The sequence below is a fragment of the Crocodylus siamensis genome, chromosome 5 (assembly GCF_052110815.1).
Source record: "Crocodylus siamensis isolate JL-2025a chromosome 5, ASM5211081v1, whole genome shotgun sequence".
NCBI classification, from domain to species: domain Eukaryota; kingdom Metazoa; phylum Chordata; order Crocodylia; family Crocodylidae; genus Crocodylus; species Crocodylus siamensis.
The window spans coordinates 153,312,059-153,336,666 of record NC_143399.1 but is presented as its reverse complement, the minus strand read 5'-3'; the positions used below and the strand labels follow the sequence as shown (position 1 = coordinate 153,336,666).

General features: G+C 42.1%; 1 protein-coding gene across 1 annotated transcript in view; it reads left to right on the top strand.

The window, feature by feature from the left end:
• STK31 (serine/threonine kinase 31) overlaps positions 1-24,237 on the top strand; it is a 92,011-nt gene extending 67,774 nt beyond the window's left edge. Inside the window, exons 16-24 of the mRNA XM_090046766.1 lie at positions 3,961-4,062; positions 5,138-5,218; positions 7,024-7,149; positions 7,868-7,993; positions 8,270-8,356; positions 9,404-9,553; positions 11,636-11,761; positions 13,813-13,881; positions 22,288-24,237. Coding sequence (XP_089902892.1) covers positions 3,961-4,062; positions 5,138-5,218; positions 7,024-7,149; positions 7,868-7,993; positions 8,270-8,356; positions 9,404-9,553; positions 11,636-11,761; positions 13,813-13,881; positions 22,288-22,512 — 1,092 coding nt within the window. The 3' untranslated portion in view covers positions 22,513-24,237. The remainder of the gene's footprint in view (positions 1-3,960; positions 4,063-5,137; positions 5,219-7,023; positions 7,150-7,867; positions 7,994-8,269; positions 8,357-9,403; positions 9,554-11,635; positions 11,762-13,812; positions 13,882-22,287) is intronic.
• The last annotated feature ends 371 nt before the right edge of the window (positions 24,238-24,608 follow it).

The window sequence follows — 24,608 nt, the reverse complement described above, 5'->3', positions numbered from 1 at the left end:
TTCGTTGCATCTGTGGCTCCCTTGGCAAAGAGCTTGTGCTAACTGCTTCTGAAAGAGACTACTTCTTTAAATACTTTCAAGTAGGAAGATAAAAGCCACCCTTAGAAAGAAATCAGAAACTTTAGTGTAGTCCTCTAAACTTTGTCTGTTAATCACTTGCTTTGCTTGAAACTCAGTGTCTTCATGTGGTTACTTAAATAGTTGTGTTCCATAGAACATTACTGATACTAAATAAATATTTCCTAGGTACTGTGTGTGTAGAGGATGAGGCTGGCAGTGAGCTATGGCAATAAACTAAGTGGCTAGATAGCACTTTTTTGTCTGTTCAAAGAAAATTAAATCTGTATACCTGCAGCTGAATATCTGCCCCTAGGAATTGGGTATTAAGCCAGGATCATTGTGTTTCTTGGGAACCTACTCCAAGTTAACTTCATGCTGGTGATGATGGGAGACTGTTTAGGCACTTACACAAGCTTTTTGTGCATTTGGGCCCTGAAATTGCTCTACAAGTGTGCCGTGACACATGTGCGTGGCTGCAGAGCACTTTTAAAGTGGCTGATTGTGAGAAAAATGAGGTATTAGATGAAAGTTTTTATGCTTTAGAGTGCCTTGGGGAACTTGTGTTGTGTTAACTTTTTGCACATTGGGTTGGGCTGATGCCGACAGTCCTGGAGCTGGGAGGAGGGTGGGAGCAGGGCTGAGGAAAGGGGCAGTGCAGGCAGTCTTGATCTTGCTGGCTAGGAGGGCCAGTGTAGGCAGGCTTGATTTCCAACCTCCCCCACTCACATTGACCCAGCAGGTGATCTGATCCGTCTGTTGGGTTGGAGGGCTGCTTTAACCTGTGGCGCTTTATACAAACCTCTGTGAGTTAAAGAACGGTCCGAATATCTGTCTGTCTACCTTTTTTGTGCTGTACTCTGCAGCTTTGGCTTTTTGCCTCTCCTCCTCTCTCCCGCCCCACTAGGTAACAAGGATCAAACTGTCTTAAAGTTTTGTTCTTTTCCAGCTCTGGGAGACATTGCAGCAGTCTGTTTCATGCAAAAACGGCTCTAATCTATTTTCTTCAGAGGAAGAAAAAGAATTGAGAAGTCCATGCTGTCTTATATTTTAAGAGGCTGAATGGGTTGCCAGGGAAGACTTGGGGCATGTGTAGATGAAACGGGCCCTAAATTGAAGTGGTGGGTTTTTAAAAACACAGCTTCAATTTAGGGTGAAGTACTCCCGTATCATCTACACCCATGTCTTACCTACTTCTCTGGTGGCGGGGAGGGGAGGGTGAGCCACCGGCAGGTGGAGTGGTCTCTGGGCTGCAGGGGAAGAGCTGGTGCTTCCCTCTATGGCAGCAGTGGCACCTGCCTGCAGACACCCAGCATAGGTGGTCCCGGGGGGTACCACAGCCACAGAGGGAAGGACCGGGTCTCCGCACATCTCATGCAGGCAGGCTCCAGAGAAGAAAATAAAATCAGGCTTTCTGGTTTTTTTTTCCCCCTTTGACGGAGCCTGCCTTCCTGGGCTGCTGCCAGGCTGTCTGCGTGGGCTGCCTGCACGGTTCCTGAGCCTCACAGAGCCCGGTGCTGTGCTTCGTGGCTATAGGACAGCAAACTAAAACTCCTTAGAGGTGCTTTAGTTTGCTGTGCCCCAAAGTTATTTAAGCTGCAGTATGCTGCTGATGTGTGCAAACACCAACACCATTAAAGCAGTGCAGAAGCATTTAACCTGCTTTAAAGCATCGTGTACACGTAACCTTTGTTTTGTCTATGTGGCAGAATACCATCTCTGTCTTTCCCCAAACTCTATCTGACAACTTGGTTACTATGGTCACTGCAGAGGGCAGACACCTCTGGCCCCATCAGCTTCGTAACCCTGAGTTGTAACCTGAGCTGGATACATTACAGAGGGAAGGGGAAACCTGCTCCCTCTGCCTGTGTGACTGGCCACATGTACCTGGGTGGGGGGCTTAAACTCCCTGTGGTTCTAAGCAATGCTGACCTGACTGGGAGGGGGCTAAAGACCTTGCCAGCGTACCTGGTAAGCAGTGATGCATTTCAAATTGGTTGTTGGGCAGCCAACAGTTGCTGGCCTTCATTGGATCAGGTAAATGAGGTCATAAGGGCTACATAAGTGAAGGACTGCCCAGGAGGAGGGGCAGTAGCCATGATGAGAACTCTCAGAAAAGCTGGCCGATCTGAAACTCTCTTTCTCGAAACTCATGATCAATGAACTGCCTGCCTCCAGAGGAAATCTCTACCTGCCTCTGGATGACGCTCAGGAGTAAGCTACTTGAGATCTAACTAGATATATAGCTTGCAGTAACACAGATGTGTAATCAAAGACTACCACACCACTGTTTGCTCTAAGATATTTCTCTGATATCGCTCTACCCTGTACCCTGTTTCAAACCTACTCCTTGTAACCAGTAAAGCTCTCCTTTGTACCTAGCATGGGAGACTTATTGGGAGAGGGTCTAGATTATGCCTTGGGGTCCCCTTGGTTTGGCTGACTATTTGTGCTTCAGCACTATTTGTGCTTCAGACTGTGGGAAGCACCCCAAGTTTCTGCAGTGGTTTAAGTACCCTCAAGGATTGCTAGGCCTGTTTCCCAGGGGGCACAGGTCCATGATCAGTCCAGACTCTGGGTGGTGGCATCGTTACCCCAGGCTTGCAAGTGGGCTCCGGGAAGGGAGTCTGCTGTATGTGAGACGCCCCCAGTAGACGCTTGGAGCCTGGAAGGTGGTTGGGCACAGTGAGATGCATGGCTGAACACCAGAGCACCCCCTACTGGCCTGCCACAGTCTGCAAATGCTCTCGAATATGAGATGGGGACTATAGCTTCTGGTGCTGCAGTTCTCTGTTAGAATACTGGCTGTTAACAGACCTGGAAGACGTTTATCTGCCTAGTTCTGAAAAGCCCTTTGTCATAGTTAATGTTCAGAATTGGCCAGAGTTCTTCCAAGGTGAAGTCTGTGAGCAGTTGTCATATGAGCAGGCTCTCACCTGGCCTATGATAATCATGGCCGTGGCTTCCTTGTGGCATTTGCTGCTAGGAGCAGTAGCTCTTTTATTCAGGCATCTACAAAATGTAAAGAGATTGTTCCAGGTTAGAAGGGATCAAGAGTAAACCCTCCCTGGAAATGAATAGGGTGGTGAGTCTTGAGACTTCCAGAACAATTTGGAGGAGAAAATATCCTGGCCCAGTCAGATATGTGAATTACCATGCTATACATAAAAAGGAACAAGGGACTCAATTAAAATGCTGAAATACCATGCCAGACCTGCCTGGGTGAAATAACTTTGTCAGAGAGAATAGCAGTAGTGATGCTGTTCACACCAAAATGGGTAACAGAAGAATTGCTCAAAATGGTTGCTCATCAGCTGGGCCACTACCTATACGTTTCTTTGCATCCTGCTGAAAGCGCAAATGAAACTTTTCACCAGAGAAGAAGGTCAGAAACTTTTCACCAGAGAAGAAGGTCAGAGCTCTCTGGGAACAGATGTACTAGCTAATTGGCTTCGTCCAATTTACCTTTCTCCTACTAATTTTTTCTTATAGTCCAGGTGTCTTGGACCCGAGGGGAAGCTAAACTTTGGGATGGTCTGTTAAATGACCTTTGCTGGCAATGCTTTCTTTACGATATAACAGCATTGTAAACTGCTCTCTAGAGAAGTTTGTCAAGTATTTTTATGATATCCTCTTCCAGGTACATGGGTAATAATATAGTGGTGTCAGAAATTATTTTATAGTAACAAATTAAATAAAGGTGATGTTTTCCCCCTGTACTAGGGGAAAAACTCATTTGACAGGTCCCAGACTACTGGAAAAAAAAAGTGGAAATGTTTCTCCAGGCTTCCAAGGAAAAAGTGAAGGAATGATGTGATATGGAAGCTTTCACTTAAATCTTCTGTAGTAAGTTATGTTATCTTGAAAAGTATATATGATAACTTTTGTTATTCTTACATGCAGACAGATGATTACAATGACTCTGAAATGATGAAAATAAAACAAGAAATCACTGCACTGCGGAATAGCCTCTTTCAGAAAATACATAAAGAAAAAAAAGAATTAGTAAGTATTTAATTATTTAAGCAGCTTTAAACTAAGTAATTTTGGGGGCAACTTCTGCATTTGCTATTTTGAATTTTAGATATTCATTCTGGTTAAAATAAAAACAGGGCTGTTAACACAGTACTGAAGTCTAATGATGTGCTCATCTTCAGTGACACTTCTGAAATAATGTCATGGGTGGAGGAAGAAGAACTGATTGTTTTGACTTTTGTGTATCAATTCAGCTTTTCCAATTGAGCTAGTAAGAGGAAAGATGGTCCTCAGTCTGGAGTAGCTGGAAGGTGACAGTCTGGGTTCAGCTGCTGAAGAAATATGCTTACCTATAGGACAAGAGTTCACTTACAACTAGCACAAAATGTGGGGATGTTTCTCCTGAGACATAAAGGCAGGGTAAATACCAGTGATCCCACTGCTTGGAGAAATAGAATAGGAACCCATGGGTCTTCATTTTAAGCTATGTAGAGCAGAACCAGGACTCTTGATTTACCTATCTCTTTGGGATTATGGTTGTGGGCATGACCCATTACCATAGTCAGCTACACATGGTACAGCCATGTGGTGCTGGTTGCAGATAATAAGCTCTTCTCTTTTATTGCCTTGAGCCTGGCCATCTGGCTGCTTGTTTCTTTTTCTGAGGTTTAGTTGGCTTGTGGTTGGGGGAGGGAGTGTTTCCTCCTCAATTTTCCCAGTATCCAGTTTCTGTTCTGATGCTGTGTTGAATCCAAGTATTGAGTTAATGCCAAGGGGGTGCATCATATTCCTGGAAGAGATGAGTGAGTCCGCACAGAACCTTGAAGTTACCTCCAAAATTCTATTTTCTAAAACAATTCACTTTGGACAGTTATTAATTCTGAAAACTATACAGGTAATCATGTTTAGAGTGGTGCTGATGTGGGGAGGAGCAGTCATGCTAAATTCAGCTCAATATATATATATATATATATATATATATATATTTTTTTTAAATGTATTTTATGGGCATACTGTTTGAACTTCAGCTGCTGTAACTTCTGACATACAGTTGTACCTGTCCTGTCCTGGGGTGGTGATACTGATGAACATATTCTTCGTTCAGGAGAAGCTTAATTACCTCGTGCAGAAATGGTTCCCTGAGCTGCCACTTCTTCACCCAGAAGCAGGGATTCAAAAGTATATGGTAAGCAGTCACTTTGTCTTCGAACCAGAATCCTTCTTTTGCCAGATCATCCCTTAGAACATGAACTAGGTTCCATATTGTGTGTGTCTGTCATGGGCTGCTGTTTTCTTGTCTATGTTGTTACAGCCATAGTTTGTCTCTCTCAGTACTGTTTAAAAGGATTCTGTCCTTCTGCATATTCTTGAAGTCGTGGCAGATTCACTGGCTTAATTTTTTTTTAACTTGTCTCATTTATTTCCATCTTTTCTGAATAACTTCAGAGATGAAAGGTGGTTGAGCTCTTAGTCTTGGAATTTGTTTTGCCTTATTTACATGATTTTAAGAAGACACCCCCTTTTGTCTTAAAATAAAGTATGGGGGGGGGGGCAGGTGACTGCTGTGGCATGGGCTCCAGACCCTGTCCAAGGTTGGGGCCATAGCTGCAGCTGCTGCTTGTTCTCCCCCAACCACATCTGCACCCTGCCATCTCCCTTCTGCAACCTCTTGTTCCCCCATCTTTCCCACCACACAACCTCTGCTCCTCTGTTTGTCCCTCTCCCTCTCCCCACCCTTACCCATCCTTTGTGCTGCCAGGCTCCATGCATGCTGCATCCTGGGGCACTGAGTGTGGCCCTGTAGCAGATAGCAGAGGCTAGGAGGAAGGGGAGACCCGAGGCTGGGGGGACGGACAGGTAGGAGGCAGGAACAAGCTGCTTTACCTCCCCATTCTACCTGCCTCCTCACTGCCTGTCCCGCTGCACTGGTGGGAGGTTTGAATTACAGTCCAATAATTAGATTCTATACGTGGAAAATTATAACGAATGTATACATTCGTATAGAATCTTATTATTGTTGGGTGTCTTAAATTCATGGTCATCTTAGATTTGAGTTTATAAGTTCCATGTAAATATATTTTACATGGTAAATTCATTCCATGTATACTTAGTATTTTTTTGTGACAATTACTTTTTGGGCAGTGGTGGTAGATGTCTCTTAGGTTGGGCATCCTGGAGCATGTGTTGGAATGCAGGGGAGATTATTTCTTTAACTATCCCAGAAAATAGAAACTATCAAAGACCTCTGTAGTAAGCAATGAGAATTCTTCAGTATACTTGCTCTTGACTTCTCTTTCAACTCCTAAATGTAGTCATACAAATTTAGGTTTTGCTTTATATCCTGTCAGCTCCCTAAAATCCTTGGTGAAATTCTGGTTTCCAGTGTCTGTTTTCCATTGGCAAATAGAGCAAATGTGAGTGGGAAAGATGATTATATAATTTGCATGAAGGCTGGATACCATGTTTGAAGTTGGCTTAAGCAAGTGACAAGGGGGATAGAGACATGAGTGGGAGAGAAAACTTCACACTGTGAATAATGAAATCTCTAACTTGTTTGAAGTATGTACTTGGCCTGTGAAAAATATCTTACTGTGACACCATGCAGTATAACCTGGACCTTTCTTATGTAGAAAGAAGAAAACAAACAGCATCTGCAGTTTTCCTCAGAGCCATGAGTCCTTAATGTCCTAGCTAGTATAAAGGCTGTCTGTGATTCCTGGGTACAATACTGAAAGATTAAGCCCAGACTATCCACATTAAAGGAATGATGTTTGAGTTAACACAAAGGAGAAATAAAGCACCAAATAGAACATCTTTCCTGTGTTAAAGCAATTATTATGTTAAGCTTGAAATTGGTCTTCCTTACATTATGATAAATGTGATGTATTGTCTTAAGAGGGTTTTATGCATCAAGCATTCAGTAGTGCATATGATGTTAAATATGCACAGTGACTGGATTATCATGCTACTTTGCGTGTGTGTACACTCTAGAATTCTGGTGGGCTTCTGACGCTCAGTTTGGAACGAGACCTCTTAGATGCTGAACCACTGAAGGAACTGAGCACCAAGCGGCCTTTAGTGTGTTCTGAGGTTCAAGATCAGAAGGTTCTTTTAAAGGTAACTTTCTTTTACTTCTAGTTCCAGCTTCACTTGAGTTATTGATTACTTAAGTTTATTAATTTTAAGTAAACTTAGTAACTCCTTTTCTAGTGCTTTGACTGTTAATTTTAATTTGATCTCTCCCCATGCTAATAATTTTGGTTGCACCCTTTAAACACTACCAGAACAGTGTCATTTTTCCTGTCTCTTGTGTACATTTCTCTTCCTGTCTTTCATTTTTTTGGGGAAGCAATGGTAAATATGTTCCTTTATCCTTCTGTTAGTCTTGAAACCTAGTGGGCTTGCCACCTCCTTTGGACTGTCATTCCCTGTTCCTGGTGCATCCGGTCCCCATCCAGGGCCTGCCAGCACCTTTACTACTGATTCTCACATGGAGCTTCTCCTTTCCAGTGTCATGTTTTCTTGCCTTACCCTACCCAGAGTTCAGGAGATCAGGAAGTTCAAATTTGACAGTGGCAGAGCTGTAAACAGCTTTTCTTACTATTACTTGGCTGGGTAAGTTCAAGTAGCAGGGAAATATATCTGACTTCTAGTGCAACCTTCTTAGATGGTCATAGAGTAACTTTGGGATCAGTACCTCAATCCATATTGAACGCTGGAATACAGTACACCAGGAGAATGAGACACAATTGGTCTTAAAAATATGGTGCGCTAGGAACAGTGAGTGGTTTCATAATATTAATTCAGGAATAAAAACTGAATGTTTTGTTTTCAGGGATATTCAGTAGATGTGAACACAGAGGCCAAAGTGATAGAAAGAGCAGCTAAGTATCATAGAGCTTGGAGTGGGTTGAAGGAGAAATCTGGATTATTACAGCTGATACACCTTTTTTTGTGCAAGGCAAGTTCTAAATGGATGTCCCTTTAGTTTGTTGATGTCAGCTAGAGATATGTAATTGGTTATTAAACATTTTAATTTTTTTAATGAAAGTGTTGAATAGTCACATCTTCCATGCTGAACTTAAATAAGCAAACAGAAGAATTGATTTGGTTTAGTGAGGACTTAATATGGACTAGAGCTGTAAAATGTTAACTCTGCTATTTTCTTAATACTTGAAATAGAATCCCGTTATTCATCTTGTGTTCTTTTTGTGTTTTTTTTTTTTCTTTTTTAAAGTCTGATCCTTTGGCTTATCTAATGGTTCCATATTACCCAGGAGCAAGTCTGGGAGCATTGCAAGCTAGTAAGCCTCTGACTTCAGAAGTAAGTAATAGGTAACTCATTCAGGATTTGAACAAGGTCTTTTTGACAAATGCTTAAAGCAAACCCTTCTCTTTATTTCACATTACCTTCTACTATTGAACAAAGTGTGACAGACTTCTATTAGTAGTGAGTATGTTGTGAAAGTATAGGCTGGTGTGTATTTTTCTGAATACCCCAATTTAGTATCCAGGTGCCAAGAGCTTGCCTTTCAGGGGGGTATCCTATTTCCTTAGGCTCCTTTTGAAAATCCCTACTTTAGTTGTTGTTTTTTCTAAGTACGGGAATCATTATGCCTGTTATACAAATTTTAAAATAGTACATACTATACTTCTGTACTGAAGCTTCTAGGTCCTGATTTTTTACGCACAGACACATGGGATCTAGATAGATAGAACTAGATCTGTGTGTGTGCGCATACATCTAGATCTAGTTATACCCAGTCAATAGCTCTGTGTGTGTGTGTGTGTGTGTGTATACACATGTATATATACGTGTGTGTGTGTGTGTATGTATAGTGGTCATTTTGCAAGTCATTTTGAGAAAAACAAGGTAGCAAAAATGGTCTAGATCTATAGATATAAATGCAGATCTAGATAGGTATACATTTAGATAGATAAGGCCACCTAGCCAGAGGCTATATAGATTTCATAGACATTAGGGCTGGAAGGGACCTCGGGAGATCGAGTCCAGCCCCCTGCCCAAATATATTTCTTTTCCAATAAGTAGTAGTCATAAGTTTTGGGAATGGCTTTTTCTCTTGCACTGTTTTCCATGACCCACATATAAATCCATAAATCCCAAGGTATGATTACGTTATTTTTTCAGAACTTCAGTGATTCATCAAGCTGTGATTGAGTGTTATTTGACTGGCTGTACAAGTAATCAGAATCTTACAAAGTGTGACTTAGCTCCTCATAAAGGTACCTACGCTGGAAACTGAATAAATGTATAGGAATTCATAATACTTGAGGTTGTCCTGGATTTTGAAGTATGATGGGGCTTTTTGCTTTACTCTTTCTGTCCAAATTCTTTTTTTATTTTCATTAGGAAGTATTAAAAGTGATGAAAGGAGTGGCATGTGGGTTGCATACACTGCACAGAGCTGATATAGTGCATGGATCATTGCACGAAAATAATGTGTTTGCTGTGAATCGAGAGCAGGGACTTGTGGGAGATTTTGACTTCACCAGATCAGAGGTAAAGAAACAGATTTTCAAATTTAATTAAGAGTTTCCTTAGTTAGACTAAGAATTTTTCAGTACGAGTTAAGTCATGAATACCTTTGTTCTCTGTCTCTGGGAGGGATAGAAGCAGATATTTTTGTGGACCCTTCTAGGGAAAGCACTCTGGCCTGGAAGGCCCATTCCAGCACCAAGTGCTTCAGAGATAGGTGAAAGAAAAGCAACATAAGGAGATGTGGTGTGCAGCATCTTCAGGTTGCAGGGGCTCAGCTAGGACTCTTCTCCCAGCAGCCTGCATTTTGGTTTTGGAACAGGAGTTGTCTGTTCTGTTCTATTGGCAGCCAAAATGGGATGAGAAGGAAGCAGTCTGACACGGGCATAGAGAAGATGAGCTGGAAGGCTTGCAGAACTGCGAGTAAGGCTGAGGGGGGATCTGGTGGCCTGTTACAAACTAGTCGGGGGATCAGCAGGCTTTGGGGGAGTTCCTGTTCCCCCGAGCACTGCCAGGAGTGACCAGGAATAACGGTCACAAGCTGGCAGAGGGCAGGTTTAGGCTAGATATCAGGAAGCGCGACTTCACGGTCAGGGCGGCTAGGATCTGGAACCAGCTTCCAAGAGAAGTGGTGCAGGCTCCTACCCTGGGGGTTTTTAAGAGGAGGTTGGATGAACACCTTGCTGGGGTCGTTTGACCCCAGTATTCTTTCCTGCCATGGCAGGGGGTCGGACTAGATGATCTGCTCAGGTCCCTTCTGACCCTAGAAACTATGAAACTATGAAACAACTAGGGGCATGGACAAATGTACATGTGTAGTGGCTTCTGAAAGCGAGGGCTATAAGCTGCTTGGGAGCACCTGGCTGCTGTTACACTATAACTGTTACATGTACATGAACCTGTAGGGATCCAAGTGTAGCAAAACTGCTTCAACTTTAACTCTGCTTTGTTTAGGCTCATTTGTATCATTATGGGCCCATGCACATGTAACAGTTGCTGTGTACACCTAAGCAGCTTCTGAAGCTGCTATAAATGTACATTTGTCTATATTCCATGTCTCCCACATCCTAAATCTGGTGCTTTTAGCGTATAACCTACATTCTCTGAGTGGGGAGGGAATGCTTCAGCTTTTAGAACAAGGATGTAAAAAATACAGCCTGTTGGAGGGAGTCATCTGGCCTGTGGGGCGGAGGAGCATGTTCACTTCTGGATGAACCAAGAGGACAGACAATTCTGTCTAGACCTCTGTGTGAACAATGTCAGTTCCCAGACACCGGGTTCTCAGGAACTCAGATCAGTTGGTAGCCATGTTCTCTGGTAGCAGCACTTAGGATTTAATGTGCTCCAGCTCCCTTTTCCCATTGTCCAATTTATTTATTGCTTTTGATCACTGCTGGCAGTGAAAATTGGTGACACTTTGTGATGAGGGTGAGTGCCAGTGGCATGAGCCAGCTTAGCTTGTGGTTGGCAGGGAATACGACTGACTAACTGATTTGAGTTTTACATCCCTGATCTAGAGCATTGTACAGTTAAGCAGAACCTTGTAGGTGTCTTTGCATATCTTTGCAAATCTCTACAGTTGTTACATAGCAACCTCTGTAGATGACATTTGCAGAGTGCGGATCCTGTGTGCGTTGGTCCAAGTCAGCTTTCTGAACTTAATTCTCTTTCTTGGTTCTGGATTAATTTATTTCTTTCATAGTTGCCTGAGTATTTAGTGTGGCTTAGAGAAAAGCAGAAACAAAGGAAGTATTGGATTTTCCCTCATGCCAGTCATAACATTCTAGTTGTTCTCTTGTGGCACAAGAGTTGAGGACTTTTCTCTTAACTTTCCATAAATGGGTTTTTAGCTCTTGAATTGTGGTTGTTCAGGAATTGAGAGCAAAACCTCATGCGTCGCTTTTTCTGTGATGCACAGTAATTGCATTGCTTTCATTGTCTTCCTGGATTCTGTCAACGGTAAGGAGGTTTTTATTACCTACCTGTTGCATTTTGCCTTTTTGCACTGGCTGCAAAGTAATCGGGCAAGATAATAGGAAGCAATGTGTGATTTGATATACTGCCAGTCTTATTTAAAATGGACTGATATACTTCTGTCTCTTCTAGGATCAGCGTGCCTCTGCAAACTCTATGAAAGCTGGGACCTTGAGCTTAATTTCACCAGAACTAAAAATGGGACAGCCAGTTTCTGCAGCCTCTGACATGTATGCCTATGGCTGTCTTCTATTTTGGGTAGGCTCTTGCTTTAGAAACTGATACAGGTGCACTGATACATCGGTCTATAGTGTATTGGTACTGATAAAAGCAAAATTGACATAATCTGGTTTTGTTTTTTTTTTTGAATGATGTGGCTGATAATGTCACTGGTAAATGCTGCGTGATGTGCGTAACCGCAGCGATCACGCAGTCAGCCTAGGAAATTGAAGAGCAGCATCTGGCTGGTAAGTCTGTTGGGGTGAAGAGGGAAAGGGGAGGGAAGGGGTGTGGGGAGGAGTAGATTTAGGTTTTGACAGGGAGGGAGGGGCAGGGGCATGGGACAAAGCTGCAAATGGCTTGTCCAGGGAGCACAAGGAGTGGCTCCTACTGCTGCGCTTGCCCCTGGGGCAGCCATAGGGGGCATGTGCTGCACCCCCCACAATCTGTGTGTGGTGCGAGGGCAGGCTGCTGCTATGGGCTGGGGCTGGAGAGGCACTGGGCTCTTCCTGGAGGGGGTGGGGCTGGCCTGTGCTTGGGGTGGGTGGTGGTGGTTCTGGGACTAGAGCTATGGGGTGGACGCACAGATCCAGGGGGCACATAAATCTGAGGGGCACATGCTCCCTATGCCTGGCCCGGGGGTGTGAGCAGCAGGAGCCACTCCTCCCTCCCTCCCCTTGCTTCCCCGATGAACTGCTCGTGGCTTTGTGCCAAGCCCTGCCCTGGCTGGGCAGCCCCAGTCCCCCTCCTCCCTCACTGTTGGGGCCATGATCTGCCCCACCATGCCACTGCCCCCTGACTCACTAGCCGGATGCTGCTCTCCAAGCTGCTGGGCTGCATATTGGCAATTGGATCAGTATCGGCCGATATGGCTCGTTAATAATCGGCCATCAGTATTGGTCCAAAAAATCTTCAGCAGTAGACCCCCAGAAACTGAGGTTATGCTAATATCATGAAAATATAGTTGGCATATATATAACAGTAAATGTTATGTCTAACTTGTTTTAACTCATGCTGTCATATTGAGTGTGCATATTTTAAACTCAGTGCTATGAATAGAGGGAATAGGGAATTGTACTTGTGAGCACATGAATGTATTACTCAATAAAATTTACAAGATGGCTTGTCTCCCTAAACAGCCACACTTGCTAATATGAGGCTTTTGTTTTTTATAGTGCTTGTTGTCAGTACTACTCTATTCCTTATCTTTTCTGTCAGCCGTTCTCTGTAGCTCAGAGACTGCTCAACTCAGAGCTGCATTATTGCATTAAGTAAAGAGACACAATACCACAAAATTCTACCTGTGGCATGGCATACACTCAGGTTCAAAAGAAAAAATAATACGTTAGTCAACATTTGATCGAATTTGTTGCATTCTTTATGACTGCAGTTGTTTGAAGTACAGGTTGTTTGAACTTTCATTAGATGAATAGGTTGTGTCTTGGCCAAATTCAGATGCTGGGCTTTAGCACTGCTCTAGTTTATAGTGGCGACTTGTAAGCCTGAAGGTATTTCTCTTAAATATATCTTTTGCTTAAAATGTTTAGAAATTTATATAAGGCAGTCACAATGGCTCTTACTGTCTGGCTGGTTACTTGTGTGTTTGAGAAGAAGTGTGGTTAATCCTTTTTTAACATGGTGGTAGACTTGAAACTAAATGTGTGACTCCATTGTGGCGCTTCATTATTATTTGCGCAAGTTTATTTCTCTCCCATGGTGTTTTCTTTTCTGTTTTGAGACTAAGAGCAATGCTTATATTTGTTTTAACATTTGGGTAGATATTGGGAAAATTGAGGCCCCATTTCATGTTGTCTATTATTGTGAAGTTATACTTTAAAACTTTTGCAGACATGTATTTGAGTTTTATTTGAAACAAGAGATCCCTGCAAACCTAAAGGAGAAATAGTGAGAGACTTGGATTATACGCACACTTATTTGAAGTTATACAGATATTGTGTGTGTGTACATTCACATACACTCGTGCGTATGGACGCCCCCTTATATGGGTGTGTGTGTGTGTGTGTGTGTGTGTGTGTGTATGTATGTGTGTATATATATATGTGTGTATACACTTTTTTTTTAATTTACAGCTTTGCGTTCAAGACCAAGAATGTAGGATAAAAGAAGATGGAACTCCTAAATTGGATGGACTTAATGTGGTATGTTAACTTTATTGTTCAGCAGCTTAGAGAGGTATGCAGACTATATATAATGTTATACTGACTGAATTTTATCCAATGTTAGATTAAGAATGTCAGGCTGAGAAAATGTTTAATTGGAAATTAGGATGTAAGAATCCTAAATATCATAGGCAGATCGAAGCTTATTTGAAAAGACAGAAGAATGAATGAAGTTATTTGTCTGTTTCCCTGTAAGAGAAATAAAACAGTTGTCTCCTATGTCTTAATCTAACAATTAACTATAGTAAATTAGTTTTTATAAAACATAGCTTTACAAATTTAGGGCAAAACTTTCAAACATTGGTGCCTTAGATGAGGTAATTAAATAAGGACCAGATTTTTTTTTTTTTTTAAAGGAGTCTTGAGTACCTGCCTGCATTTGAAAATGTTGGTCATAGTGTTGATTTCTTCCATTCTCCTGCTCAAGGATTGTCTAGTAATACTAATGGGAATGCCTAATCCTGTATAAGCTTTTATTGCTTTTACAAATATTTCTTCTGTGCTCCTAACTCTGTGTTTTTGCATTTAACTGTTTTCATCAATGTCTTGAACTTTTTGGCCATGTCTCAGGATCCTTTCTTCCATCCTTGTTTCCTCTTCAGTTTCTTGGGTAGCTTTTGCTAGATGATCATTTTTTCTTTCTCTTGAATGTTCTAAGACAGGCAGGATTCTTTATCTCCTTCCTTCAAATGCCACCTATTTCTTTATTTGGTACTAGATTTAAAATTTTCATGGACAAGGCTGCTTCATTTTTTCCAACCTGGGAAAGCAAACACAAATATATCCACTAAAACTAAACTCTTTTGTAATATATTTTGATTAATCCAGGGGTCGGCAATGTTTTTGAGCAGAATGCCAAAAACACCTGCAACCTCAACTTGTAAGATGTTGGCATGCCAGGAACAGATGGTGGGGGAGCCATGAGGGACCTGATCCTTGTTGTGACAGTGTAGCCCCAGCTTCTTCCCCGAGGCATGAGTGTCAAGCAAAATTTCTTTGTGTGCCATGCTCTGGCACGCGTGGAAGGGATTGCTTACCCCTGGATTAATCAGTTATTCCTAAATGATAATATAGTTTGTTTGCATTATCTAATTTAAGGACTAATGCTCTGTTTGATCTGATTTGGTTCAGGTGAACATGCTAATTGCTTTCTTTTCTTTGCTGACAAGCCAGTGGTCTAAAAAAGTTTACTTTGCAGTCATGTGGGAAGAGGCTTTTGGGGCTTTCTGCTTTAGCCACACTTCTGCAGCTTAACTCAGAGTTTCTGTTATTTAATTGCCCATTTACAGCAACAGCATACAACTCCAGTTGTCATATAATGGAAGAAGTATACCAGATGGAGACATTTATGTTAATATCTCTGTGTTTCTTGCACATATATCTTCTCTCTCCCTTTCTTCCCACCCTTCCCACTGTATTTATCCAGTTCCAAGATGTGGATTCTAGATATGGAAAATTTATAGATTTGTTACAGTTTTCCATGTCTAGAATCTAATTTTTGGAGGGTTGTCTTAAATATGTCCCCCTTCCTCCCCCTTTGCTGCAGAAGGGCAAATGGTGGAGGAGCCAAGTGACCTGACTCCTGCCCCTTACCTTCTACATGTTGATGCCTCCCCCTCACCCCTCGGTGGTGTCTTCCACCACTGCTGCCTGTGTGCTCCAAAGTGTGCTTGTTTCTCTCGTGCCTTCCTCACCACCCCCATCAGCTGCTGGATAGTCCCAGCAGTGGGATCACACTGGAGTCTTGTATTGGCTCCAGTGTGGTCTCAGCTGAGACAGCCTAGTCTCAGACCCCAGGACTGTACTGGAGTGTGTTCCACAGTCTGGTGCAGTCGCAGGGCTAGGATCACCCATCAGGTTAGTGGCTCCCCTTGTACCAGATAGTGAGCACAATTGGGATTTGATCCCTGATGCCAAAATCATGTGTCCTACTGTGCATGTGTGGCATGGCAGGAAGTTACTGTTAGGACTGAAAGTCAGACCTCATTGCATCTTTAAGTGAATGCCTGTCAGCAGCCTAAGGTGCCACTCTGTCCTGTCTTTTTTCTAGAAAATGTGAAAAAAAGGCCTCTAAATCAGCTGATAGATGGTCTTGGGGAATGTATTCTGGGGCAGTCCCAGGATTGCAGCTGCGGCGTGTCCAATTTGGGACCACACTTGAGTGTAGAGTGCTCTTGAGTGCAGTACCAGGGCTGAAACCTCCAATCATCTGACTAGTGGGCCCAGTGCACTGGCTACATGAGCTGTGTGAGGCATGACAGAAATCAGCCACAAAATTATTATGCATATTTTGTGGAATAATGTTGTGACTTATTTCCCTTTTTATTGTGCCATTAATAGCAGTAACAAGTAGCCAGCCCACTACTTAAGATGTGCTTAACTATTTAATCATGTCTTACACGTAACATCTACCAGGGACCTTAGAAACTATCTTGTTTAGGAAGGCATACACTTGTGTAGGCAGTAGCCTGCTTTGTCAGATTAGCAGGCTGTTGCCTATGAAAGCACATGCCTTTCTGAATGAGTTAGTTTCTAAGGTACTACCTTGCCCTGCTTTTTGCTTTTTTTCCTCCTGTGCAGCAGTGTAATAGAGGGGGTGGAAAGGGCTGCAGCCATGGGCACCACTTCTGGGGAGGAGTAAAAGCAGAAGGTGACTGAGTGACAACTGATCATCCCACTGCAATTAGCACACCAGGAACTGGCATTGCCTTGTTTGACAGAGGCTGCCTCAAGTGTGGACCTACCCCGTTACACCTTTGCTTGTGTATTAATGTTAACATATCTAGTATCTGGTTTCATCTGCCTGAAGCTTACTGTCTTCCACCTTGACAGTATTAGTATTTTGATTAGTCTTAAACTATGGATTCCTCAAGGATTGTTCTAGTCTTGTACTGGTACACTCAACAATATCATCACCTTTGACATAATATGTTCCCTTAACATAGTGTAACATGATTCCTACAATAACATTATGAAAACAATACCATAAACTAAAAATAAAGCTGAGCAGTTCTTATTCACATATCATTTCTGATTGCTCTAGAACTTTAAAAATATCCATTAACCCCCACCCCCCATCACCCCCAAAGCTTACACAGCTATCTGCCTACTGCTTCATTTTACATGGTGCATGCTACCTAAGTAATGAGGGGTGTATTTGGTAGCTATGTTGGTCTGAGGCAAATGCAGATAGAACTTTCGATTCAGAGATGGTACCCTTTATTAGACCAACTAATACTTTGCAAAATATTACCTTTTCTGCAAGCTTTTGGGCACAAAAACCCTTCCTCAGACTCAGGGAAAATTAAAGATGGTAAAAAGTCCCCGTAGGTAGAAAATAAACTTCATTTTTGCATGGAGGATGCTGAAGATGGAAGTTTGTCCCTCTGGGTCCATGAGAGTGTCTTTGTGAGCTGCTCTTTGATGTGCAGATATAGCAGCATTCCTTCCCTGGTGGTGTCATGTGGCAGAAAGCCAGGGAGGTATTGTTGTTCAGCAATGAAGTTGCCATCTTTAGTTTTCCCTGAGCCTCAGGAAGGGCATGTATGCCCAAAAGCTTGCAGAAAAAGATGTTTTTTGTGTCAGAGTTTTTTTTTTCAGTTGCTTTAATAAAAGTTATCCTCTCTGAGTTCTAGAGTTTTGCATTTCACCTAAGGGCTGAAAAATTTAACCCTTTCCTTGTCCTTTAAGACAAAAAAAATACTGCTATAAGTAAGGATCTACCTAAATCTGGCTGGAAATGCACTGCGCAGTGCCTCCTTTTAACCTTACTGTTCTCACTGCATACCCCTTCTCCCTCCCCCTCTCCCTTCCACCCCCTTGGTTAATTGGCCAAGGAGCCCTGACAGCCCTTTTGCTTGCTGCTGATTGGGTTGGGGGTAGAAACCGTGGCATATTTAAAACCACAGTCTTTGCTTCTTGAATGATTAGGAGTGAGCAGCAGGGCCACTGAGCCCCTCTGCCAATCAGTGGTAGGTTGGGGGTGTGCAGTGAAAAGAGCAAGATTAAAGGAGCTGCTGCGTAGCTCAGTTCCAGCTCTATTTAGGTAAATTCCTAGGTATACGAGAATCAAATAAACTAAAATCCTGAGGAGGAACAAATAACATTTAGGTCAATTATAGCTTTCATATGTCTTAAAATAATATAAGACATCAGTTAGTCTGAAAAGTGCATCTCATCTCACATGGTTAGTTTCAGACGATCAGCTTCTTGTTTTTGCTATGTTAGAAACACTTTTGTGTCACAAAACACTTTAATCTCAAAAACAAACAATGAATTCTTGCAGGAAAAAGTAATATAATTTTATAGCCTTTGGCTCTCAATGAAATCAAGATTTTTTTTTTTTCTTCCATGAATAAATTCATAGGGATGTTCCATTCTTTTGTGATCTTACCAGGTACCACTCAATATATTGTCAGTGCTGATTTTTTTGGTGATTCAATCCATCTGTGTGTAGTACGCTAAGCATAGAATCCAAGGGGCAGGCAATTAGTACTGTTTTTGAATTAGAAGAATGTAAATGTGGTTTAAACATCAGTTTCTCCTTTCTTGGTCAACTCTTTCTGGGGGAATCGTTCAAATTTTTGGCTGTTAATCTTTTGTCTTGGTTCTCCATAAAATTTATTTTCTTCTTGAGTGCTTCATCTATAATCAGTTTATTTGGAATAATCTTGTGTCTTCTGCAGAGGCCTGTTATTTTGCCTTTTTACCTCATGCTTTCACCCCAAAGGAGCCACACTTATCTATTAACACTGTTGCTGTGTGAAGCAACTGAAAAGCATGTGCAGGAGAAAAAATAAGTCCTACAGTAAAAAAAAAAAAAAAAAAAAAAAAAAAGTGTAATTGATGTTGGATGTTCTTAGCTGGGGAAGCAGTGGTTAGGGATGAGACGGTGTAGATACTTGATCATCAGCACACAGTAAAACCTGGATTTCTTCCTTTAAAGGAGAAAAATGAGGGAAACGGTGGGTTTCCCTTCTCAGGCTGGCAGCGTTCCAGCCTGCAAGGGGCTAGGGGCAGCAGGAGGAGGGAGATCAGGAGGCACCTGTTGGCACTGGTTTTATGACCCAGATACCTTGTTCCAGGCAGACCTAAACCCTCAGACTGACCGTGACTTCTCACATTTGCGTATTATCAAATGTATTGTTACACAGTGATAGCAGATGAGAATGATACAAGCATTTCTATATCTACTAGTTCTAGCTGTCAGAGGGAAGGTATGTCTAGTTAGTATGTGAGCTTCTTTCTTGAATGTCAGATGCCAGCAGCCTGGAGGTTGAAGGCTGAGGCCCCTTCCGCCCCCTGCGGGGTGGATGACCTGGACTGGTATTGTGCCCTCTGTCCATGGTGGCCTTGGGTTCCCTTCTCAGGGACCCTTTGCTTTTCTGAAATTCCTTCTTTTTGTATTCTTTGTCCCCTCTGATGACTCTTTATTTCTGAGCATTGATGATTGGTCTCCCTGAGGTTGTCATATTGCCCACATTCTGTTGTATCAACATATCCATTGTTACGGAAACCTGTCACATGCACACATCTTAATTTGGTTATTTACTGGATCTCCTAATTTGCTCTGTTCACCAAAGTCGGAAATCTCAAGGCCTTTCCAGTTTGGCACTGTGACTCTCATGCTACCTTATCTCATGTTATGGCACAGTGTGGTACATGTCTTCAGTTTCCTAGCCTGCGTCTCAAGTGGGCCTTGAAGGAAACTATCATGAACAGGCTTTAGAAACCAGTTAACCCTTGCCATCCCCATGACCATTGTTCTACTGCATATCTACTTTATCTACAAGCCATTTCCCACAAGCAAACCTCTAAATACCATTTTGTAGCCATCAGGACCATGTGCCTGTGCACATGTACACAGGCACAAGGCTGCCAGGTAGCCTGGAGAGCAGCTTCCCGCAGGTAAGTCTGGCAGCAGGGGTGGGGTAGTAATTGAGGCCCCTACAGAAGTGGAGGTGGGAAGGGCTGGGGGTGCTGCCCAGTTGGGGTGGTGCTTGGGGGCTGGGGCTGGAATGTGCAGGCGCAGGGCCTGGGCAGGGAGTGGGATGGGGCCATAAGCAGTTGTCTCACTGTAACAGGGCACCCAATATGGTGCCTGTTACAGGGAGAAGGGAAAATGCCACCTGGAGCATAGATGCAAACTTGGCCGGGTCATGGAGGGAAAAGCAGGCTAACGTAGAGCATTGGGAATCCAGGTGTTCCCAATGAAGTTCTTCCTGGACTTTGGTAGGGCTGCACATGGGAGCAGGGCCAGGGCAGACTGGCTTCTGAGGAAGGAGCTGGAAGGTAAAAGGGACATGGTTGGATGAATGGACTGTAAGGTGGATAGAAAACTGGCTGCATCATTGGCCTTACAGAGTAGTAGTCAGTGGCTGTGTCAGGTTGGCAGCTGGTATCAAGTGGAGTGCCCCACAGGTTGGTCCTGGGGCCAGTTTTGTTCACTGTCTTCATCAGTGGCCTGGAAGATGGCACAGAGTACACCCTTGGCAAGTTAGCAGATGACACCAAACTGGGGGGAGTAGTAGATATGCTGGAGGGTAGGGCTAGGATTTGGAGAGATCTAAACAGATTGGAGGGTTGGACCAAATGAAGTCTCATGTGGTTCAATAATGACAAGTATAAAGTCCTGCACTTAAGATAGAACAATCCCATGCACCAGTACAGGCTGGAAACAACTGGCTAAGCAGCAGCTCTGCAGAAATGGACCTGGGAGTTACGGTGGGCAATAAGTTGAATATGAGCCAACAGTGTGCCCTTATTGCAAAGATGGCTAATGGTGCCACATCTGGAGTACTGTGTTTAGTTTTGGGCTGCCCACTACAGAATGGATGTGGACAAATTGAAGCAAGTCCAGTGGAGGGCAATAAAAATGGTTTAAGGGGTTGAGGCACATACCTTGTTAAGAGGGACTGAGGGAAGTAGGCTTGCTTAGTCTGGAGAAGAGAAGACTGAGAGGGGATTTAATAGCAGTCTTCAAGTACCTGAAAGGTTCCAAAGAAGAGGAAGGTAGACTGTTTTCAGTGGTGGCAGATGACAGAACAAGGAATAATGTCTCAAGTTGCAGCAAGGGAAGTTTAGGTTAGATATTAGGAAAAACTATGTTAAGTGAGTAGTAAAACACTGGACCAGGTTACCCAGAGAGGTGGTAGATTTTCTTCATCTTTGTAGGTTTTTAAGACCTGGCTAGACAGAGCCTTGGCTCAGATGATATAGTTGGGGATGGTCCTGTTTTTGAGCAGGGGGTGGACTAGATAACCTCCTGGGGTCCCTTCCACCCCTAATTTTCTGTAAGTGCAAAGTCCTACACTAAAGGCAGAACAATCCCATACTCTTGCACAGGCTGGGGATCAACTGGCTAAACAGCAGCTCTGCAGAAAAGGACCTGGAGGGTACAATGGACAATAAGTTGAATATGAGCCAACAGTGTACTCTTGTTGGAAAAAGGCCTAATGGCATACTAGACTGTATTAGTAGGAGCATTGCCAGCTGATGGAGGGAAGTGATTATCCCTTCTATTTGGCATTAGTGAAGCCCCATCTGGAACCGTATGTCCAGTCTTGGGCCCCCCACTACAGAAAGGATGTGGATGAATCAGAGAGAGTCAGCAGAGAGTGATAAATATGGTTAGGGGGCTGGGTCACCTGATGTATGAGGAAAGGCTGAGAGAGGTGGGCTTATTTAGTTTGGAGAAAAAAAGAGAAGGACTCTGGGACTGCTTGCAGGTGAACTGAACAGTGGTTCTGAGTTGCATATAGTGGTGTATGCTAACAAGCACTCAGATGAAATACATTTTCTTTTCATTAAGTGGAGTATCTTCAGGTGTGTTGTTCATATGTAGATTCTGTCCTCTTACCCTTTACACACAATAGAAGTGCAGAAGAGCAACAAGTCTTGAAGTACTATAACTACTGGTAAATATTTTTATTTTGAATGAAAAAATATGGTAGCTGAAGTGAATGTAATACAGGGTCATAAAGACTACTCTGTTTTGCCTCAGGTAGCACGTAAAGTTGAGAATTTCCCTGGGTTTTGGCAATGGCTGAAATTATCTTCTTACAGTTGCCTTGGAATTTGGTAGTGTAAAATATTATGTTAGAGGGAAATTGCTCTACTGAAATACCCACTGGAATTAAAGGGTTAAGAGTTTAGTTTTGCCAAGTACCTCCTTTGTTTAATGTGTTCAATGTTGAAATTTTACAAGGTCAGTGTCATATATTTGGTTTATGCATGTGTAATAACTGTGGTCTATGCATGTGGGAGAAGCAGTCATGAAATACTTCGTTTTGTTCATGGTCTGAGTTGCAAGTGTATTCTGTTTCTCGTACTAGTAACTCTTCTGATCTATGCTCCTGTCTTCTCTCCCTTACTGCTTTCTCTTAGGAAGATAAGGTTAAGTCCCTGCTGTCGAATCTGATCTCCTGCAACAGAATGACAGCTGAACAGGTGCTGGAGGCAGATTGTTTCTTGTGGCCCAGCATGATCTCGGTTCTCCCACAAGATGAACCAAGTAAAGAACATAAATGTGGAAAGGCAAAAGAAGAAAGCCAGGATGTAACTGGCTTGGATGATAAAGAAGAGGACAATGAGACGGACACTTCTCAATAGGCCAAAATACTCATCAGATATTTACCTCAGATATTTGAATTTCTAGCTCCAGAAGTAGTTGTCCTAGTCTCTCATATTCAGAATGTAAAGAAGAAAAATCAGATTAACACAGTCATTTTTTTCTGTATTTAAAACTGTGGTTTCTTTGGCTTTTATTTTAAAGGCATATTTTTTAAAGTAACCAGTTGATGTTAAGAGAAGGATACTGCTGACTGAGGCATTTGCAGGATGACATTTGTCAACCTTCTTCTTTGCTGTGAATATTCTTTAAATGAGAAAGTTATATGTTTGATAGTTGTACTGTTTGCCAGATGCCTGGAAAGCAGAGTGAGAGAGTCATGACTAATTTTCATTAGTCCCTTGTCCTCTCCCTATTTTACTCTGCTTCTAAATATTTCTGTTCAAGTAGATAAGTTCCTTTTACTAGATGATTTGCTTTTGTATGTATTTTTCCAGATAGTTGCAGTTGCAGTATCTGCCTACCTCCAAAAAAAAATAAAATAAAAATAACCCCCTCATCTCACCACCAGCAACCAAACACTTTCCTTTCTATGCTACTATTCCCTCCCCCCTGCACTTCCTCCCCCACAAAAACCCCCTGAAAACCCAACACTGCTCTGACAGCTGGTCAGTAAAACTGATAGAGAAAGCCATTCAGTATGTTTTTTTTTTTTTTAATTCCCCTGTGATCTAAGCAAGGTATCTTTGGAACCTCCTTGATTAAGTAGTCTGAAGATATGTCTTGATCTTTTTTCTGTACTGCCACCAAGGCACCTATTTGGACAAATAAAAATGCTACATTTTGCTTATCACAAAACACTCTAGTTTTATCTCTGTCTCAAAGAAACTTGAACATGAAAGACTGGTGTTTACAATTCATAACTGCATCAGTTGTAGAGCTACCATTCATTAGGTTTGTTTGCCTGCTTGTGACACGCTGTTACTGAAGAATCCTCGTCGCACCTTTTTATTTCATTTTGCAGTTAATTCTTATGTTTTCGGTATTTCTTCCCAACAAACATAGATGAGTCTTTTTGGGTTTTTTTGTGCACGCTTGTCTACTTTTAGAACTTGCAAATTTTTCACTATATAGTAGGGAGGGATGCTTGAATGAAGTAAAAATAGAAACTCAAAAGCATTATGCAAAAATTGGAACTAGATTTTATTTGTATCTTTGGAGTGCAACAAGGCACTGTTGAAGGTTAGTGGATTAATGCAGCAGGTAAGAAAACCTTTACATAACTCTTGTATGGGGATTGGGAGCAGCAAAGGAAAAGGGACAGGTTGAGAGGATTTTTTAGGAATATATCTGGCCACTAGATGTTGCTATTGAACAGGACTTTTGCCACAGAGAATAGTTGTTGTAGAGAAATTTAATAGAATCCCTGTAATAGGCCTCTTTACCAGTTGAAGAATACAGAATGTGGCTTTTTTATTTTTTATTTTTTGAAAAAATACTGGGAAATCCCAGGTACAATGATAAAGGTGTATATTAAGTCTAAATGTAGGCATAGGCAAGGCAGCTTTTGTGTGAAAGAATGTTTTGGCAGTAGTGGTCTTTCATCCTTATATGATTTAATTTGTTTTTATGACTTTGGTTTTTGTCACAGAAAGTTTTGTTTAAAACAATTTAGTCATTTTACTGATTGCATATGTAACTGCATATGTAATAAAATCAGCGATGGCAAAAGTTCGTTAAAGCAGTCTGGGATTAAAATTTTTGCTTAGTGACAAATGTCCTGTAATCAAAATATACGATGCTTAACATGTATTAACACTGGAGTTGAAATCAACACGCACATTTTTAAAAGTGTTTTTATGTTATGGAATATAGCTTTTATTAACAATCCAAGGCTAACTTTTAACTTAAAAGAAACCTGTGAAAACTATGTAGATAAATAACCTAATAATTAAGTTTTAGCTTGAAACACTGTTGTCAAGGCTTATATTGGGGTGTACGTTCATAAAAACAACTCCTCAAGCAGCTTTTCTGTGTTTACAAGAGTCTAAGCTTCCATCTTTTCATTTATATTGTGGAAGTATCTAACAGGCCTAGTAAAGGACTAGGACAATAAAACAATAAAGGTGCAATAAAA